General features: G+C 42.3%; 1 protein-coding gene across 1 annotated transcript in view; it reads left to right on the forward strand.

The window, feature by feature from the left end:
* Positions 1–9,949, forward strand: part of LOC143930034 (heparan-alpha-glucosaminide N-acetyltransferase-like) — a 519,140-nt gene extending 509,191 nt beyond the window's left edge. Inside the window, exon 15 of the mRNA XM_077453933.1 lies at positions 9,551–9,949. Within this exon, the coding sequence (XP_077310059.1) occupies positions 9,551–9,732 (182 nt within the window). The 3' untranslated portion in view covers positions 9,733–9,949. The remainder of the gene's footprint in view (positions 1–9,550) is intronic.
* The last annotated feature ends 11,575 nt before the right edge of the window (positions 9,950–21,524 follow it).

Below are 21,524 nucleotides of genomic sequence, written 5' to 3' on the forward strand. Positions count from 1 at the left end.
CAAATAAAAAAAAAATGCTTGTAGTTATCGATCCCAAATTCACCTCATACATGTATTATGCTATTGTCCAGGTGGTGGGACTACGTGCTACCCCCTAATAATTACCCCGTGGCCGCAAATTCGACCTAAAGGTTTGCGAAATTCGCCTCCCATTGAAGTCAATGGAGCCCGCGGCGAACGGTCGTTTTCGCGAACGTTTGTGCCCGTTCGCGTTTCGCGTTCGCGAAACGTCCCGTCGGAAGTTCGTCCATCACTAGGCATGGATAGTCTTCTATTGGGTGACTTTGGGGGAAATTGGTTAAAATTGATGGTATTTTGGGGGCGTGGCCAGCCAGCGTAGCGGATGGACGCTTAGGAGAGAAGCTCCGCAGTACTCTGGGCAGTTTAGGCGAATTACAGCGGTGACAGCCCTCGTCTCAAGCTGAAAAATATCACAGCACCAGCGGGCAGTATCCCTGATGCCTTCCAGGAAAAGAAAAGGTCTTACAAGACCTGGCAAAATTCTGGATTTCTTTGCCCAGCAGCGCCAGCACCCTGCCCAAGATGGCGGCCGTGCACGAGGCTTACAGTCTGAACGGGAGAAGACGGACCAGCGAAAGGATTATAACAACTTACCAGCAACAGCTCCTTTGTTACATTCTGCTCTGACCTCCGCTACTACTAGCCTGGCTAAAAGCAGACAAAGAACGGAGGTTCACAGGTCTGACACAGAGGAGGTGAGTGCCTTTAATTCCTCTATGGATGATACCAGGGAGTTGCAGGACTCTATCACTGACTTCCCCACGTTGAACCAGCCGGTAATGGACACCACATTAAAGGACATGTTAGTGTCTCTGCGGTCAACCCTGCATGCAGACATAATGTCTATCACTCAGCAATTTAAAAACAAAGTAAATGCGGTGTCCAACAGAGTATCCCATGTAGAAAAAAAGATGGGGGACTTTGCACACACATTCAATGAATTGGTTGATGCCCACAACGACAGGGAGGAGGACCTGGAGGCTATCAAGGCAAAATTAGCGGACCTTGAGGACCGTTCGAGACGTAACAACGTCGAAATTCGTGGAATACCAGAAACGATTAAACCGCAGGAGCTGCGCGAATACTTTCTTAGTCTATTGAAGGCAGCACTCCCGGATTTGCCATTGGGGAATTGGTGATGGACCGTATCCACAGACTGCAGAGACCCAAAAGTGTCCCGGCGCATCTACCCAGAGACACTATCGTCAGGGTACACTTCTACCATGTAAAGGAGAGGTTTGTGAGAGCAACCAGAAGAAGGGAGGACCTGCCTATCGAACTGAGGGACTTGTCCTTTTATGCCGACATCTCAGCCTACACCATGCAGCAACGCAGACAACTAGTTACGATAACGAAACCTCTGCATAATCACCGAATTCCCTATAGATGGTTGTACCCTGCTAAGTTGCTAATCACGTACGAAGATAAATCGCATGTAGTAGCCACGGTTGCAGAAGGTATCCGTCTACTAGAAAGGTGGCAAATTTTATTACCACCAGGTCCGGATACAGACAAGATGGGATCGCCCCTTTCCAAGCTCGGACGCCGAGACAGGCTGAGTCTACTCTGCGAAGATCGTACTAAATTCGCCTATGTGCCCAGAAGAAGAAAAAGCCCACAAGTTTTCGTTTGTTTCAGTTTCGATGTTTCCTGTTTCTTACTACCTCTTAGATCAACTGAAAACCAGCTTCTACCCCCCCCAGGAGCTAGCAATATTTACCTAGCACAGATTCCGTAGCGATTCGCTACGGTTCTTTCCTTTTTTATATATATTATTATTATTTTTTCTAACATTCTTGTTCCTGTTGCTACACTTCGTTTCTACTCTATTTTCGGTCCCCTCTGGGGTCCATAGCCTAATATCCTACTGAGGGTACAGATTCGTTCTTTCAAGTTATTACAATCCACCAATTAGCTCAAAACAGATCGGTGTGGCCGCATTAACCACTCTCTTCATCGGATCGATTTCCTAGAATCAACAAGCATTCTTTTGCGAGCTCTCAACAACGCAAGACGTCACTTAATGTCAAAGGACTAAACAGCCCCTATAAGCGCCAAATGGCATGGAAGGAAGCGTCCGCATTACACTGTGACATAATCTGCTTTCAAGAGTCCCAATTCAAAGCTGGAAGTCACCCGTCATTCGCAAATCGTAAGTTTCCACATGTATTTATGGCTAATGGTCCTAAGAAGAAAGCGGGAGTGGTTGTTGCAGTTAAGGACACTGTCCCATTTCACCTACTGGATCTGCACTTGGATCAATCCGGAAGATTCATCATTCTCATCTGTGAGATCGCCCGAACGACATACACTATAGTGAACGTGTATCTCCCGAATTCCAACCAACATAGCTTCCTACGAAAAATTTGGAAAAAAGTGTCTTCTATGAAACAAGGTTATGTTTTAATTTGTGGGGACTTCAACGCCATTATGAATAATGATTTAGATGTTTCCAACCAGCAACGCAGAAAGTCCTACAGACCCACTTTGTCCAAAATTCTTTCTACTGCGGGTCTCTATGATGCATGGAGGTGCCAGCATGCGTCCGAAAGACTTTCTTTTCGAATGTGCATCACTCATACTCACGTATTGACATCGTCTTTGTAGACAAATTCTTGTTACAAAAAATTGTTAAATCCGAGATTTATGTCATCACTTGGTCGGACCACGCACCGATTTCAGTAAGGGTGGGGGGTCGAGGTGCTGTAACAAGAGCAAACAGGTGGCAAAATTATGTTTCTGTCATTTCCCAACCTGATAACACCAAATACTTGAAGGCAGCTTTGTCCGAATTTTTCGATGTTAATGCTCCGTCGGTATCTGACCCTTTCATCCTCTGGAATATGCACAAGGTGTATATGAGGGGTTTACTAATCCAATTAAGTGCAAAGGTTAAGAGGCAACGGACGGAATGGCTTAACGGTCTATTGGAAGCGATTAGAAACACTACACAAAAAATAAGGGATGCCCTTTTCGCTACTCGTCAAGAATTGCGAGCCCTGCTGGTCTCCCAGCAGGAGAACCGCCTTCGTTTCCTTAAAGCACACAGTTACAGGTACAGCAACAAGGCGGGGAAACTGCTGGCGGGCCAGCTTCGGGAAAAAATTATACAACAAAAGATCAGCTGTATGGTAAACCCCATCACTAAGCAAAAAGTATATAATCCCAAAGAAATCGCGGACGCGTTCAGCGACTATTATGAAACCTTATATAATCTTAAAGATGACCCTGATACGCTCCAACCTTCCGATCGATCGATTCATAATTTCTTGGAAACACTTAATCTACCCAAGATTTCGCAGTGTGATTTGGAGGCTCTAAATTCACCTTGTACGGTTCCCGAAATTCAAAAGATAATCAATAGTATGCCTCACAATAAAGCGCCGGGCCCTGACGGTTATTCGTCAGAGTACTTCCAGTTATTCCATTCTGAGCTTTCACCATATATGAAATGGATCTTTGACGCTGCGATGTCCAGTGCCTCTTTTCCGAGGGAGATGCTTACTGCATCTATCGTTACCTTGCCAAAAGCGGGTAAAGATCCCACCCTTCCACAGAGTTACAGACCGATATCTTTATTAAATGTGGACGTTAAAGTGTACGCTAAATTGATTGCTAATAGACTGGCGGGTCTACTACCAGGGCTTATCAACCACGACCAAGTAGGCTTTATTTTGGGTCAACAGGCCAATGACGCAACTAGGAGATTGATAAACCTTATTTACTCTGCTGAAAAGACGGGAAGGCCTTCTCTGCTTCTATCGTTGGACGCAGAGAAGGCCTTCGATAGAGTCCATTGGGGGTACCTGACCAAGGTTCTACAAAAGTTTGGGTTGACGGGACAAATACAACAAGCAATACTAGCTCTTTACTCCACACCGTCGGCATAAGTGTATGCTGAAGGGATGTTCTCCAAAAACTTCTGAATATCTAACGGTACCAGGCAAGGCTGCCTGTTATCCCCTATTATTTTTGCGATGGTAATGGAGCCGTTCGCAGAAACTATTAGACAACAGCTAGAGGTGCAGGGTATCCCATCTCGGCAAGGGCAGCACAAGATTTCGCTTTTTGCGGACGATGTCATTTTGACACTTTCCGATCCCTATCAATCCATTACCGCAGCATATGAAATAATTACTAAATTTGGGGAGGCCTCTTACTATAAAATTAATGAAAGTAAATCCTGCATATTGGGCATAGGTATTGACGGACGCCTTAAAGCAAAAATTCAAAAAGCTCTCCAATACCCATGGTCAAAGGACTCCATAAAGTACCTGGGCACGAACTTAACTCCTTCTACTACCCAACTATTTCAAGTAAATTTTCCCCCCTTGTTCGATACGATTCAATCGGATATACTTCGAATTAAAAAACACTAAATTTCTTGGCATGGACGCCTGGCAGCGTATAAAATGCTTATACTTCCCAAACTGACGTACCTTTTTAGGGCTCTTCCAATCTTCCAATCCACATACCTGTATCCTTTTTTAAGGCCCTTCAGAGACAGATGTTGGCTTTTGTTTGGGAGGGGAAAAGAGCCAGATTCTCTTCCGCCATGCAGGGTAAGAAGAAACATGTGGGTGGATTGAGTGTCCCTATATTACAGGACTATGCCACAGCAGCAGTTCTGGAGCAATTACGCGGTTGGTTTTCCACCCTAGATCCGAAGCCTTGGTGCCAATTGGAACAGGCTTGGATATACCCAAGATCACTCCGATCCCTCCTAATTGCTTATAACCATGAGCAATTTAAGTTTGCCAGTGACCACCCCACCATTCAGAATTCTCTCCAAGCATGGAGAGGTCTGCTCGCAACACACCACGCGGAAGATTCCGTCACTTCTGTCCCTATCCCCATGGACTCTCTCCCTTGGCTAATCCCGAACATATCCCTGTCCATTTGGAGAAGGGGAGGATTAGTAAACGTTTGGGATCTCCTAGAAGGTAACTATATTATGCCCTTTCAAGCACTCCAAACCAAATTTAATATTCCTCAGACTGAATTTTTGACACATTGTCAAATCGTATCATGGTTCCAAAAAGAGAAACAGCATAGCACTAAGTTTATTACGAAGATATGGGACTTCATGAACTCACCCAACCCAAAAAGTAAGGGAATCTCACTAACTTATGACCTACTCAATGCGAAGTCAGCTTTCTACCGCTTCAGTCACTTGGAGAGATGGGAGGCAGATTTAGGACAACAATTTACTGATCACCAGTGGTCCTTAGCTTTTAGGAACAATATCAGATTCTCGAGATGTTCAAATTATGAGGAACTAGCTGCGAAAATAACAGCCAGATGGCACCTTACCCCCTACATAATAGCTAAGTATTCAGACGAAAAATCTGGTGAATGCTGGAGGGGCTGTGGACAAGTGGGGACGCTGCTACATATGTGGTGGAGGTGCCCGCATCTGCAGAGCTTTTGGAACGAGGTGTTTAAACTAATTGCACGAGTCACAGGTGTTATTGCCAGGCCCTCCCCGGAAAAGGCGCTGTTGAGTATTGGTGTGGCTGATTATATGATACCCCTGAGATCTATAGCTATGCACATTGTATTCGCTGCCAGGTCCCTGATAGTGTACAAGTGGAAGTCTAATGATTCTCCTAATATCTCTGAACTAATAATGAAGGTGAATATTATATCGGAGTATGAACGAATTCTGGCATTTAGAGATGGGTCTCGAACAAAATACTTAGCTAATTGGTCTGTATGGAATTCCTATGTAGGGAAAAAGAAAGTATGAATCTCACACGTTTACATTGGATCTTTTGTACTCCTTCTCTGTACCCTCAAATCCAGAACCCCAATCTCTTTATCCCCCCCTTCTTTTTTTCTTTCCCCCCCCCCTACCTCTCTTTTATTTCTTCCCTCTTAGCCGCTGTCCTAAGATGACAAAACTGTTGTCTTTTTTCCCGTTGTACATTCCAGTTACGATTCTTTAGTTGCTAATGGTGTATAGTGTTTCTATATACAGGCAAGGTGCAGTACAGCCTACGATATATGGCACTAATATTCCGAATCTCATTTTGATGAAGATAATTGAGACTTCTACATTGCAACATATTTAATTGATGTTTACATAATACTCAATATGAACAGTGTCTTTAGCTATGTTCTATACATATGTAACCTGGAATGATTATGTATATGTACCCTCTTTCTTTCTTTCTTTAAAAATTTCAATAAAAACTATTTGTTTAAAATTGATGGTATTTTTTGTACATTAAGCCACATTAAGCTCCCCTAAAAACAAGCTTAATGTCCCTAGTTTGCCTAGTGGAACACCGAATTGCATGAAACTTATAGGATAGGTTTGGGAAGTTGGGTTCTTAGGCTGTGCAAAGTTTCAGGGCAATTGATTGAGGTTTGGGTCTTTATTACAGACTAAATTAAGCCATTTTCACATTAAATGTTTTAGCATTGTAAAATATAGCTTAACGTGAATAACTTTTGGTGTGATTAACGAAATTAGCTTAATGTCCCTAGTTTGCTTTAAGGAACACCGAATTGCATGAAACTTCCTGGATAGATTTGGGAAGTTTTGATCTTAGGCTGTGCAAAGTTTCAAGACAATTAATTGAGGTTTAGGCACATTATGGTACATTAAGCTCTTTACAGTAAATGTTTTACCATTATAAAATATACCTCAATGTGAATAACTTTTTGTGTGATTTACCAAATGAGCTGAAATTTTCAGATTATGTTGGCATGGATAGTCTTCTATTGGGTGACTTTGGGGGAAATTGGTTAAAATTGATGGCATTTTTTGTACATTAAGCCACATTAAGCTCCCCTAAAAACAAGCTTAATGTCCCTAGTTTGCCTTGTGGAACACCGAATTGCATGAAACTTATAGGATAGGTTTGGAAAGTTGAGATTTTAGGCTGTGCAAAGTTTCAGGGCAATTGATTGAGGTTTAGGCACTTTATTACACAATAAGCTACATTAAGCCATTTTCACGTTAAATGTTTTAGTGTGTCCCATAAAAAAACTGTACAAGGGCTTCATAATGGGTGCAAATGGATGGTGCAAGGTCATGAATTCTTGATCCATGAGAAGATTATATTTTTCATGAAAAATATAACACATGTATATTGGTTTATTGTGCTTGAGCTGCATTTTTCCCATACAAGTCACTGTGAATGTGAAAGAAATCTGAGGCAGCTCAAGGTAACTCAGAAGCAGCTTGATGGAACTTCTTTGGCAACTCCAAAGGAAGTTATAGTAACACAAAAGTCAAAACAGCCCAGGAAAAAAAGTCAAAACAGCCCAGGAGAAACTGAAAGCAAAATTTGCAAGAAAAGTTGATTAGTTTCTGAAATTGAATGATGTATGCAGAAACGCAAAAAAAAGGCCTCAAGCCTGAGATGGTTCTTCCAACATCCACCCAACACCCGAACCCATGCAATGTAAACAACTTACAGAAACATTTGCTGGGATATTGCGAAATCGCTTTACAAAAACAAAAAAGTATTTGTTAATTACAGTTAATTAAATACAGTTACAACGGAGGGTAAGGAGAGCCCTGCTCTTGAAAGCTTGACATCTAAAAGTGAAGGACAAGTGATACAAAAGGTAGAAAGCATTATTTTTATTTTAGCTTTGATGGTGAACCTTGCGAAGTAGTTGACCATTCTCGATGCAAGCAGCATACAGGAGGAGGGACAAGAAGACAGAAGTGATTGTTGACCCTTACTGCTCATCCTTTTCACCAAACAGTGACACTGACACATTAACAAAAGAGACATATGCTTTCCACAATCCATTCTTCCCACCATAAGATGACACAGGGTGCTGACAGTATGACATCAGATGAACACTTTATTCCTTAGAGTTACACACTAAATAGATGAAGCATAGAGTCTATTTATTCAGCTTCTTCTAATGTGAATGAAGAGCCTTATGTAGCCCCAGCTTACACCCACCCAAATCAATATTTCATTGACCCTTGCCTTTTGATTTTGGCATAGAGCAGTGGCTATATCACGGCTAGCACAGACGGCCCTTAAAAGACTCTTCAAACATACCTAAAATGTATTTAGCTTGATGAACTGCGCAGTCCTGCTGTAAGATCTATTGTACCCTAACATCACAAATATGAATGGAAGTTTCTACAAATGCTGCTTAAAAAAATATATATTTTTACTTATGTCCATTGTGATCATTCACAAGCAACAGATTAACAAAAAGTGCCCAGTGTTTTATTGATAAGATCTGTTGAAATTTTTACAGGCCTGTAGCTGATGGTACTCCCAAACAAAATGCATATTACTGTAAGAAATGGTTATATTTAACAATGAGGCCTCATTCACATGTCCTATAAGGTCCAGCAGAGGATTCCTGTGGCAAGCATCTTCTGGACATCAGATTCTGGTGGCTGAAATCACAGGTGGTTGTGGACAGCTCTGGCAGAGAAGCCCGTACAAAGCAATGACAGCTGTCCATCACTGTTCACATTTATCTGGGACAGATGACCAGCCCTGGATGCAGGCAGATTCTGTGCAGGACCAGTCACCTATCCATAGCTGCAGTTAATCGCTGGATGTACAGATGCATGTGAAAAGCAAGCAGATGGCCACAGCTACTGTCAGCCTGTCATTGCTTTGAACTGAATTCCCAGGTCACAGCTGTCAGAAGCCACCTATGATTTCAGTCAGCACTATCTGCAGATTCTTGCTGCAAGAAGATGACTATTAGATCACAGTCTACTGAGCCACCATCCCAGAGCATTAAACAATGCAGAAGGACTTGTAAAGTTGGAGCTGTAGTAGGGAGCAAGAGCCGCATAAGCCGATGCCACTTCTGTAGTGCTGGCTTCTGTCCCATGTAGAGTGGCCCCATTTACTTGAATGGGTCATGATTGGCAGATGGTAGCATGCACCAAAGGTAATAGGGAGCTTAACTCCTGCTGCAGCATGTGCATATCTTTTGACTGCTGCCTCAGTCCTTACACCAAGGGGATAAGGATTGGGACGGTAAAACCTAAACTCAACCGCAGGGTTTTACGCATGAACAAGCCCTGCTGTATGCATCTAAGGGCTCATTCACAAGTGCAAGTGCTATTGCTCCTCTAAAAAACAATCTGAGTGTGTTTGACAGGTGGTGAGGAGGAGATATGTTACCCCCTCACCACTTGATTTAGACCCATGATTGCCATGCAATGCATGTGATTGCGACACGGTAGTACAGCATTTGCAGGCTTAAAACTGGTGTGAGGAAGTGACACTGTGCCCTATGATCTTTGACTTCTTAAGGTTGTCTACCCATGAACTATAGTATAAGAGCTATTATTTAATATTGTATTCTCTAAGATATAATTTTCCCAAATGTAACATTTCCAGTTGTCTAATGCTCACAGCCTCATTGCCACTTTTATTACAGCTGTTGAAGTCAAATATTTTTGTTGAAATATATAGTGCTTGTTTTTTCACTTGTTTAAATAATTTCAGACAGTATTGGTATGTGCCCACAATGTGACTCAATGCTGGCTTATACTTATTATGCTGTATTCTCTGATATTCAGGAATGAATTCAATCTTTGTCTACGTTGGACACACACTTCTAGCTACGTATTTTCCTTTTAACTGGGAGGTGAAGGACTCCAAGTCCCATTATGAGCTCCTCGCACAAGATCTGTTGGGAACTTCCATCTGGGTGCTTGTAGCTTACCTCCTATACAGGCAGAAATTCTTCTTGAAGATCTAAAGGTCTAACCTGTTGGTAACTCTGTAACAATCATTTTTGTTTTTAAATAACACTGTGACAACATGCATTGTTTATGATAGAATTAATAAAGTTCATACACACCTATAAAACCTTTCTGCAAATCTCAGATCAATCCTACTGTAAAAAAAAAAAGTTAGCAACTGTCAACATAGGGTGAGTACATGGATTGAAAACTAGCTACAAGGGCGAGTTCAGAGGGTGGTGATAAATGGGGAGTACTTGGAATGGTCAGGGGTGGGTAGTGGGGTCCAAATTAAACAATCCTGTTTAATTTGTTCATAAATGACCTGGAGGATGGGGTAAACAGTTAAATCCCTGTATTTGAGGACGATACTAAGCTAGGCAGGGCAATAACTTCTCCATAGGATGTGGAAACCTTGCAAAAAGAAGAAAATTAATGGCGTGGGCAACTACATGGCAAATGAGGTTCAATGTAGAAAAATTTTAAATATTGCATTTGGGTGGCAAAAATATGAATGCAATCTATACACTGAGGAGAGAAGCTCTGGGGGAATCTAGGATGGAAAAGGACCTGGGGGTCCTAGTAGATGATAGGCTCAGCAATGGCATGCAATACCAAGCTGCTGCTAACAAAGCAAACAGAATATTGGCATACATTAAAGAGGAAGTATAGGGGATATGATTTCAATATACAAATACCATACTGGTGACCCCACAATAGGGATAAAACTTTTTTTGCAGAAGGGAATTTAACAAGACTTGTGGCCACTCATTAACCTCTTCACATCCAGGCCAATTCTGACATTTCTCTGACATTTTTCTGTAAAATTCATAATTTTTTTGCTAGAAAATTACATAGAACCCCTAAACATTATATATGTTTTTTTTAGCAAAGACCCTAGAGAATACAATGGCGGTCGTTGCAACTTTTTATCTTGCACAGTATTTGCGCAGCAATTTTTCGAACACGTTTTTTTCAGGAAAAAAACAGTTTCATGCTCTAAAAAAAAAAAAAAAACAGTAAAGTTAGCCCAGTTTTTTTGCATAATGTGAAAGATGAAGATACGCCGAGTAAATAGATACCCAACATGTCATGCTTCAAAATTGCACACGCTCGTGGAATGGCGCCAAACTTTGTTATTTAAAAATCCCCATAGGCAACGCTTTACATTTTTTTACTGGTTACATGTTTTGAGTTACAGAGGAGGTCTAGGGCTAGAATTATGGCTCTCGCTCTAACTTTTGCGGCGATACCTCACATGTGTGGTTTGAACACAGTTTTCATACGTGGGTGGTACTTACGTATGCGTTCGCTTCTGCGCACAAGCTCGCGGGGACAGGGGCGCTTTACTTTTTTTTTTTTTATTGTTAATTTTACTTTTATTTTTTAGTTTGACACTTTAAAAAAAAATGTATTACTTTTATTCCTATTACAAGGAATGTAAACATCCCTTGTAATATGAATATGGCATGACCGGATCTATTTGCAGTGTTGTGATTAAAATGGTATTTCTATATACCTGACAAAGACCAGCTAGGTATAATTATGGCAATTACCACACTTACGAAACCCTTACTTAGCACTGCAGACTAAGGAGACAACATCTTGCTGAACACAAGAAGAGATGAGTCAAGATTGGTGTTCAGGGGTTGTCTGGTTTATTCTGGGAGGGTCTACAATTTATATGCACCATCATCAGCCAATCATTGCATAGAACATGGGTGTGGTTAATACAGAGGTGTACATTACATATCATTAATTATGTCATCTGCTTTCATGAGTCACAGTCATGAGTCTTGTGGCCCAGACATATTGTGACACAATTTCTTTATTTAGACAGTACAAAATAAAACTGCTTATGGAAGCCTAAAATCCAAAAAAACAAAAAAACTATCACGGCTTCCCAGCCAAGGCGGCACAGTTATTTGAATGCAGAGGCTGGGCGTGACGTCATAACATCGCGCCCGACCTCCGAACGATCATAGAGACTCCGGCGACCATCTGGTACGCTGGAAATCTCTATGATCACCATCCGGGGGCCGGTGGATCCTGTGTCCGACTCACCCATGGAAGCGGTGAGTCGGTAGAAGCACCGGAGGGTGGTGGGGGGGGACGTCCCCTCCCGCCGCCCATAAGAACGATCAAGTGGTGGAACAGCTGCTATGATCATTCTTATGGTGCAGGGAATCGCCGGCTGAAAATGCCGATATCTGAATGATGTCTGTAGCCTTAGGCATCATTCAGATATAACCCTTGAAAGTCGAGGCTGTCATATGACGTACCTTGGGCGCCAAGTGGTTAAAATTAAAAGAAAAGAGGTTTAACGTTAAACTACGTAGAGGGTTCTTTACTGTAAGAGTGGCAACGATGTGTAATTTCCTTCCACAGGCGGTGGTCTCAACGTGGGAGCATTGATAGTTTCAAGAAACTATTAGATAAGCACCTGAATGACTGCAACATACAGGGATATACAATGTAATACTGACATATAATCACACACATAGATTGGACTTGATGGACTTGTGTCTTTTTTCAACCTCACCTACTATGTAACTATGCAACTGAATAAAAGTTCCAGTGTAACAACGTATTCTCCGAACACAATCTGCATAAAAGAACTTGACCAACATAGCTCTTTACTGATGACACAGTAACAGTAAAAAAAAGCATAATATGCCTTGGAACAAGGGCGTAACTAGAAATCACAGGGCCCCATAGCAAAATGTTGTATGGGGCCCCCCTACAAACAGCCCCCCCCCCACAAAAAAAAATAGCAAATTCCATTGAAAAACAGATTACCATACTCACGTGGCACAGTACCCAGGCCGGTAAATTAATTAGACCGTAACCAGTAAATTCATTCATTAGTGACCAGTAAACTCATTCATTAGTGACCGTGACCAGTAAAATCATTTGACCGTGACCAGTAAATTCATTCATCAGTGACAGTGACCAGTAAATTCATTCATCAGTGACCAGTAAATTCATTTATCAGTGACAGTGACCAGTAAATTCATTTATCAGTGACAGTGACCAGTAAATTCATTCATCAATGACCGTGACCAGTAAATTCATTCATCAATGACCATGACCAGTAAATTCATTCATCAGTGACCAGTAAATTCATTCATCAGTGACCGTGACCAGTAAATTCATTTATCAGTGACAGTGACCAGTAAATTTATTCATCAATGACCGTGACCAGTAAATTCATTCATCAGTGACTGACCAGTAAATTCATTTATCAGTGACCGTGACCAGTAAATTCATCTATCAGTGACCGTGACCAGTAAATTCATTCATCAGTGACTGACCAGTAAATTCATTTATCAGTGACCGTGACCAGTAAATTCATTCATTAGTGACTGACCAGTAAATTCATACATCAGTGACCAGTAAATTCATTCATCAATGACCGTAAATTCATTCATCAGTGACCAGTAAATTCATTCATCAATGACCGTAAATTCATTTATCAGTGACAGTGACCAGTAAATTCATTCATCAATGACCGTGACCAGTAAATTCATTCATCAGTGACCAGTAAATTCATTTATCAGTGACCGTGACCAGTAAATTCATTTGACCGTGACCAGTGAATTCATTCATCAGTGACCATGACCAGTAAATTCATTCATCAGTGACCGTGACCAGTAAATTCATTCATCAGTGACCGTGACCAGGAAATTCATTCATCAGTGACCGTGACCAGGAAATTCATTCATCAGTGACCGTGACCAGTAAATTCATTCATCAGTGACCGTGACCAGGAAATTCATTCATCAGTGACCGTGACCAGGAAATTCATTCATCAGTGACCGTGACCAGTAAATTCATTCATCAGTGACCGTGACCAGTAAATTCATTCATCAGTGACCGTGACCAGTAAATTCATTCATCAGTGACCGTGACCAGGAAATTCATTCATCAGTGACCGTGACCAGGAAATTCATTCATCAGTGACCGTGACCAGGAAATTCATTCATCAGTGACCATGACTAGTAAATTCATTCATCAGTGACCGTGACCAGGAAATTAATTCATCAGTGACCGTGACCAGGAAATTCATTCATCAGTGACCGTGACCAGTAAATTCATTCATCAGTGACCGTGACCAGGAAATTCATTCATCAGTGACCGTGACCAGGAAATTCATTCATCAGTGACCGTGACCAGGAAATTCATTCATCAGTGACCGTGACCAGGAAATTCATTCATCAGTGACCGTGACCAGGAAATTCATTCATCAGTGACCATGACTAGTAAATTCATTCATCAGTGACCGTGACCAGGAAATTAATTCATCAGTGACCGTGACCAGTAAATTCATTCATCAGTGACCGTGACCAGGAAATTCATTCATCAGTGACCGTGACCAGGAAATTCATTCATCAGTGACCGTGACCAGGAAATTCATTCATCAGTGACCGTGACCAGGAAATTCATTCATCAGTGACCGTGACCAGGAAATTCATGCATCAGTGACAGTGACTAGTAAATTCATTCATCATTGACCGTGACCAGGAAATTCATGCATCAGTGACAGTGACTAGTAAATTCATTTATCAGTGACCAGTAAATTCATTTATCAATGACAGTGACCAGTGCAGGACATTAATGCAAAAATTACTGTGACCAGTGCAGGACATTTACCCCCCCCCCCCCCCCCCCGGCATGGTGCATATTAGAAAAATCAGTCAAACTCACAGACAGTTCAGAATGCAGTCTGGCCCCATCACTGCATCAGCTTAATTTAGCCTGTACTGTACCTCTGGAATTGTTCCTCCTCGGCGGTGCTGCCTGGCTCCTCTTGTATGCAGGCTGCAGTAGCTCAGCAGTAGCTCAGCCTAGCATGGCTCAGTAGCTCCGCCCATCGAGCCTCCGGCCGAGTGACGTCACGACGCTGGGACGGGCCTGACGCCGGTGTTCTAGGCAGGACAGAAGCTTGCCAATGCCGAGCCCCGGTCGGACTACTCGGCAGCGGGCCCCGGCTGAGGGCCCCATTCGGCAGCGGTCCCCACTAGGCTGCGGGCCCCATAGTGACTGCGGGCCCCATAGCGACCGCGTGGGTTGCTATGGCGGTAGTTCCGCCACTGCCTTGGAAGGTTGCTGTATCCTTGCAAATGACAATTTTATTTGTCTCCACCTGAAAATAAACTCAGAAACACAATGAAATGACATCAGAGCAAGATGTAAAAATAGAGGTCCACTTGACATATTAGTAATGAAAAAGAACAATGGCATGGACTGGAGAGCAGCAGTATACAAATCAATACAAAAGGTCTCTGGTCCACATACAAGCTAGCTAGGAAAAAAATATTTTTTTGCTGCAAATGCAACATTTGCAAATACACGTGGAATCCACATTGCTACGTTAACGTACCTCTGATCAGGGGCGGACTGACAACTCATGGGGCCCCGTGCAATAGGAGATTATGGGGCCCCCGGGCAATAGAAAATTATGGGGCCCCCAGGCAATAGGAGATTATGGTGCCACACAGTATAAACACACACACAGACACACAATATACACACGCAGTATACACACACAGAATACACATACACACACTGAAAAGGTACTGGAGAGGCGGGGCAGCTATAATCTTGGGATTTAAAAAAAACACAGATTTTTACATACTGTCCCTGGTTTTATTGAGGCTGGCAACCCTGATGGGGCCCCTTGGTGGCATGGGGCCCTCGGGCAGTGCCCGAGTGCGCGAATGGTCAGTCTGCCCCTGCCTCTGATATATGTGGTCCCTAACTCTAAACTAAAATTTAAATTGAAGTTCCACAACACTGCTAGGAGGTCCAGATACAACTTTATTTCATTAAAAGTCATTGGTACAATCCAAATTAGCTACTGCGTTTCAGAGGTCTAAGAGCACCCCATTCATCAGAACTTGATTGACAACAATGTGAACAAACCAGAAGTAAAATAGGCCTACAATGGTATTTTTTCCAGTGCGAATTACAAGCACAGGCCTTGTCAGCAGCTTGTTTGGCTGCCACACCTTTCATCAACTGTCCTAATTCTAAACTATCTGGGCTCTGAGATATGGAGCATATACAGCAATGCACATACTGACAGCAGGCTCACCCGAACGTAGACCTTTCAACCTTAAATGTACAGCAACACACTAGAAGCCCAGAAAGAGCCTTTACAAGGCAGCTAGGGTAAATGTATTAAGCAAAATGCTCTGTTTTAACCTGAGTATTTGAAATAGTTTTGCTAGGTTTTTACTGGCTAGCTTTAAAGTATGCTAGAGCCCTTTTGTATTGTTTTGCATATTGCCCTGCCCATGTGAATCATTTCCTTTTTTTCTAGTTTCAAACAGCTCAGAGCAGTGGCATTTGTTGGTTAATCAACAGTGTACATATGGCTATCAGTTGTTCATTACAATCAGCATTTGAGTACAGTCCATGTTATAGGAAAGCTATGCTAGGTTTATGGTATAAAGTCAATGGACAGAATTGGATGAGTAGCACCTTGTGTTGGAAGTTTTAGATGCTAAATAGCAAAATAAGTATCCATAAAATACTTTTAATATTGCAATATATTAAATTAGTTGCTAACAGACATCTTATTCCAAGCAAGCTGCCCTTAAAGTATTAGATGTGCGGAGGAGGCAAAGCAGTCGAGAGTGAGGCTGGAGAAGTCAGGATGAAGGATCATTTTTTACCAAAAAGGAAAAAGGAACAATATACTGTACTTTTAGCCAATTACAATTAGTTCTTTAACTTATTGCCTTACAAGGTCATACTGAAACAATAAGGGAGACGAAATACATTGATTGTGTATTGAATGATCAATCAGTGCATAATAAGATATAATCTATAAGGTATAATATAGGTACATTTTGTGACTTTTCCATAGCTAAATATGGTTATTTCTGTCAGTTGGTAAACCATTATTATTTTTTAGTCTTCAGGTGGTGAAATGTAGGCCTCTTCCTCTTCTTCAAGTGTTTCCTTTTTGAGTGCTCTTCCAGCTCTTTCTGTTTGTTTTAGCATTTGGACCAATATAAGTCTTCGGGATATCCCTGACATCCAAGCAGAAGGATGTATAATTTGATTATCATCCACCCTTTACAGAGACCCCCTAGAGCCATCTGTGCTGGTCAGGGATCTTTTAGATACATGTTTCATCTGTGTTTAATAACTGCTGCCATTTGAAGAATTAACATGTTTTAATAAATGTTGTGCATCTGGTTTTTTATTGTGTTCTTGCTTTTTCTTTAAATAAGTAATGTTTTAAGATCCATTAACAATGTGCCCAAACTCATGATACATGGACCTTCACCTTAACATTTTACCATATTGATCAGAAAATGTACACTAATGCCGCATACACACGACCGGACAATCCGCCGGACTTTGTAGCAGAGGTCTGCCGGACTTTCCGAAAGAGCGGACTTGCACACACACGAACGGACTTTCAGGTGGACTAGGTCCGACGGACTTCCCGTTTGACTTTTGGCGGAGGTCCGACCGACTTTCCAAATGAATGGACTTGCCCACACATGGACTAAAGTCCATTCATTTTTAACGTGACTCCAGGTACGACGGGACTAGAGAAGGAAGTCAATCTCGCCGCTTTCATCTGCGAGATTGACACCGCCTGGTATGGATTTTAAGGGTAAACCCCTACGCTGAAAAAAATGGCATGGGGGTCAACTCAAAATCCATACCAGACCCTTATCCGAGCACACAGCCTGGCCGGTCAGGAAAGGGGTGGGAACGAGCGAGCCCCCCCTCCTGAACCATACCAGGCTGCATGCCCTCAACATGTGGGGGTGGGTGCTTTGAGGAAGGGGGTGCCCTTCCTGACCGGCAGGGCTGCATGCTCAGATAAGGGTCATGTATGGATTTTGGGGGGACCTCCACACCGTTTTTTCAGCGTAGGGGGTTACCCTTCAAATCCATACTAGACCTAAGGGCCTGGTGTACAGTACCCTGTAGCCAAGAACCAGCACGACAGGATCGTGCTGGAAACATTCTTGGCGGGCAGGTGCTCTAGCTGCCATTTCGTTGTAGTTGGTCATCGGACCAGCATACAGACGAGCGTACTTCCCGACAGGAACTGGGTCCCGCGGACTTTTGGCAGAAAGATTCAAAACATGTTTTAAATCCAAATCCGCCGGACTTTGGGGAAGAAAAAGTCAGCTGGAGCCCACACACAATCAAATTGTCCGACAGACTCTGGTCCACCGGACCGAGTCCGCCAGAAAGTCAGATCGTGAGTAGGTGGCATAAGGCTTCATTCGCACTGTCTTGGCTGCTAAGACGCATATAAAGCATCTGTATCTTGTGCAACATTCAGTCAGTGGCTCAACTGCTGTTCTCCCATGGGGGTCCACAGGGAGAGGCATCAATAATGAATAGGCTGATGAATTTCAAAAACTGCAGATAGCGATTTTCTGGCAATTCCACAAGGTATGGCACCCCCAATTCCAAACAGAATGTGTTACGTGAGCCACATTTAGATGGGGTATTTACAGAGTACTTTGCAGGAGTCAGAACCATGTGCAGAGCACCTGCAAAATGCTAAATGCAACCACAGTGTCAACAAGCCATAATGCTATCAAAATGCAGCAGAACCCTAAAAAATAACTCCACTGATGTGAATTATCACCACGAGAACAAAGTTTCCTGTGCGAAAAAAAAAGTGTAAAGGTGTATTGAAGGCCTGGAAACCATACAAATGTGAACAATGCCCTTTGTTGTGCTGTCCCAGCATTCAAACACACAAGGAAAATGTCAAATAAACAGAACTGGTAACTAATCGGTTAACTAGATTCCTATTTGTCCTCCAGGGCAAAATCACAGAGACTGTTTCTTCTGTACCACCACTGAATGAGCATCACAAAGCTTGCCAATTAATACAGAAAACAGTGTGTGATTTATGACTGCTTGGGAGGTGTAGATTCCTTGCACTTCCCTTCTTCATTATGACAAGCCTGGTGCTGGGTGGTGTTCATTTCTGCCTTTCCCTGCAATCTCTGTTCATTTTAATTAAAGATGGCAAATAAATCTTAACATATGACTTGATGTGCAGGCGCTGTCAGTGATTGCTCAGATAAAAGGCGTATTATATAGACAATCATGAAAGTCAAACAGCTGTCCTATTTAACAACTACTTGGGTGAAAATCTCTGAGCCTAAAGTGAACATGTGATTTGCCCATGTAGAGCAAAGCAACAGATTCACATTAATGACAGGCGTACTAGTTGCATATACTCATCTTCCTTTTTCTCTCCCGCTGCTACAAATAGATGCCTGGAGGGGAGAGAAGAAGCCCTGTGTAGAATGTGTATAATCCAAGTCACCACTCTGTCCGATTTTTCATGAGACAGCACTGGGTGCCTTAGCAGCCAATCATCAGGCACCAGCACTGTCACATGGGAAGAAGGGGAGCTACATGCTCGCCTCAGTCCCAGAAGTACAGGATACTCCTCTTCATCCCTGGTGGCCAAATGTGGAGTTAAAGGAACCTAAGCAGGTGCTGAGGCTGCCATTAAAGTGAACCTGTTGCTTTTCCCTGCCACTTTAAGGTGAATTTAGATGTTGGATGGTTGTCAGACCTGTTGGTGATTATACATATGCGGGTACCCTGCAGCCTTTGTAAGGTCCACATGGATTAGTGGTTGCCAACCTTTCGGACCTCACGGACCACTAAACTCACAATTTTTAATCTCGTGGACCACTAACATGATTTTGACATGCCTTATACACACAATGAAATAAAAAATATATAAACTAAATATATAAACTCATGCTAATGGTGTAAATAAAGAAATATAAAAATAAATAAAATAAAATAAACATGCAGCTGCTACACAGAAAGTACTGATCACTTGAAAAACATCTAAATATAAATATAACACTCGCAAACACAATAAGTGAATATACCACAATGAGACCAAAAGGTGCTCCGAACTGAAGGAAAGGCAGCACAAAAGGCTTCAGAAACATTTAGGTATACAAAACCCCCTCATGTGTCCCCACTCACCAGATTGAGACGACCCCCAGCTTTTCAGTCTGGTGGGTCACTTAAAGCTTTGCAATGGTGTCCAGGGATGATGTATGTGATGTCAGTTTCTCAGATTCAAAATTTCTTTGAGAAGTTTCTCAACAGAACAAACAGTTACCCAAAAGTGAAGAAAAAATTTAACTGATAGGTACCATTAAAACTATTTTATTGTACAGGGTAGTGGGTACTTACAAAAAATATGATCGAACAGGCTTCAAATATAAATCTGTACATATAAAAACATTGTTTGTGGCATGCGTTCCACGGGACCAGAAGTGACGTCAGTAATACCGGAAATTGCGTCAACGTTTTTCCCTCCCATAGGGCATCATCAAGGACCTGGGCGTCATCAAAGAGCTGTCACTATCAGTGAAGCAAGCCATCATTAGGCTGAAGAAAAAAAAAAAACATCAGAGGGATAGCAAAATCATTAGGTGTGGCTAAATCAACTATTTGGAACATCCTTAAAAAGAAAGAACGCACTGGTGAGCTCAGCAACACCAAAAGACCTAGAAGACCACGGAAAACAACTGTGTTGGATGACCGAAGAATTCTTTCCCTGGTGAAGGAAACACCCTTCAAAAAAGTTGGCCAGATCAAGAACATTCTTCAGGAGGTAGGTGTATGTGTGTCAAAGTCAACAACCAAGAGAAAACTTCACCAGAGTGAATACAGAGGGTTCACCACAAGATGTAAACCATTGGTGAGCCTCAAAAACAGGAAGGCCAGATTAGAGTCTGAGACCAAGATCAACTTGTACCAGAGTGATGAGAAGAGTATGGAAAAGGAAAGGAACTGCTCATGATCCAAAGCATACCACCTCATCAGTGGAGGATGGTGGTGGTAGTATCATGGCGTGGGCATGTATGGCTGCCAATGGAACTGGTTCTCTTGTATTTATTTATGATGTGCCTGCTGGCAAAAGCAGCAGGATGAATTCTGAAGTGTTTCAGGCAATATCATCTGCTCATATTCAGCAAAATGCTTCAGAACTCATTGGATGGTGCTTCACAGTGCAGATGGACAATGACCCGAAGCATACTGCAAAAGCAACCAAAGAGTTTTTTTAAGGGAAAGAAGTGGAATGTTATGCAATGACCAAGTCAATAACCTGACCTGAATCCGATTGAGCATGCATTTCACTTGCTGAAGACAAAACTGAAGGGAAAATGCCCCAAGAACAAGCAAGAACTGAAGACAGTTGCAGTAGAGGCCTGGCCAAGCATCACCAGGGATGAAACCCAGCGTCTGGTGATGTCCATGCATTCCAGGCTTCAGACTGTAATTGACTGCAAAGGATTTGCAACCAAGTATTAAAAAGTGAAAGTTTGATGGATGATTGTTAATCTGTCCCATTACTTTTGGGCCCTTAAAAAGTGTGAGGCACATATACAAACTGTTGTAATTCCTACACCGTTCACCTGATTTGGATGTAAATACCCTCAAATTAAAGCAGAAAGTCTGCAGTTAAAGCCCATCTTGTTCGTTTAATTTCAAATCCATTGTGGTGGTGTATAGAGCCAAAAAGATTAGAATTGTGCCGCTATCCCAATATTTATGGACCTGACTGTATGTCTTGTTGCGCCAGCCACACCAAATCATGTTAAAATTGACATGCTACAGTTGCTATTAATGCCAGATAGTGTGCGTCAAAATGTGCCATTACCATAGTTGGATAAATACTGTAGTGGGGGGGTGGAAAGTGTGAGGCAGCACAGCAGGAGGGAGAGGTAGATGTGTATAGATGGACAGCATAGGAAATTATCCAAGGGTCATGTGA

This window comes from Lithobates pipiens, unplaced genomic scaffold (genome assembly GCF_037356315.1).
Source record: "Lithobates pipiens isolate NorthernLeopardFrog02 unplaced genomic scaffold, aLitPip1_a1.2 Scaffold_25, whole genome shotgun sequence".
Lineage (NCBI taxonomy): Eukaryota > Metazoa > Chordata > Amphibia > Anura > Ranidae > Lithobates > Lithobates pipiens.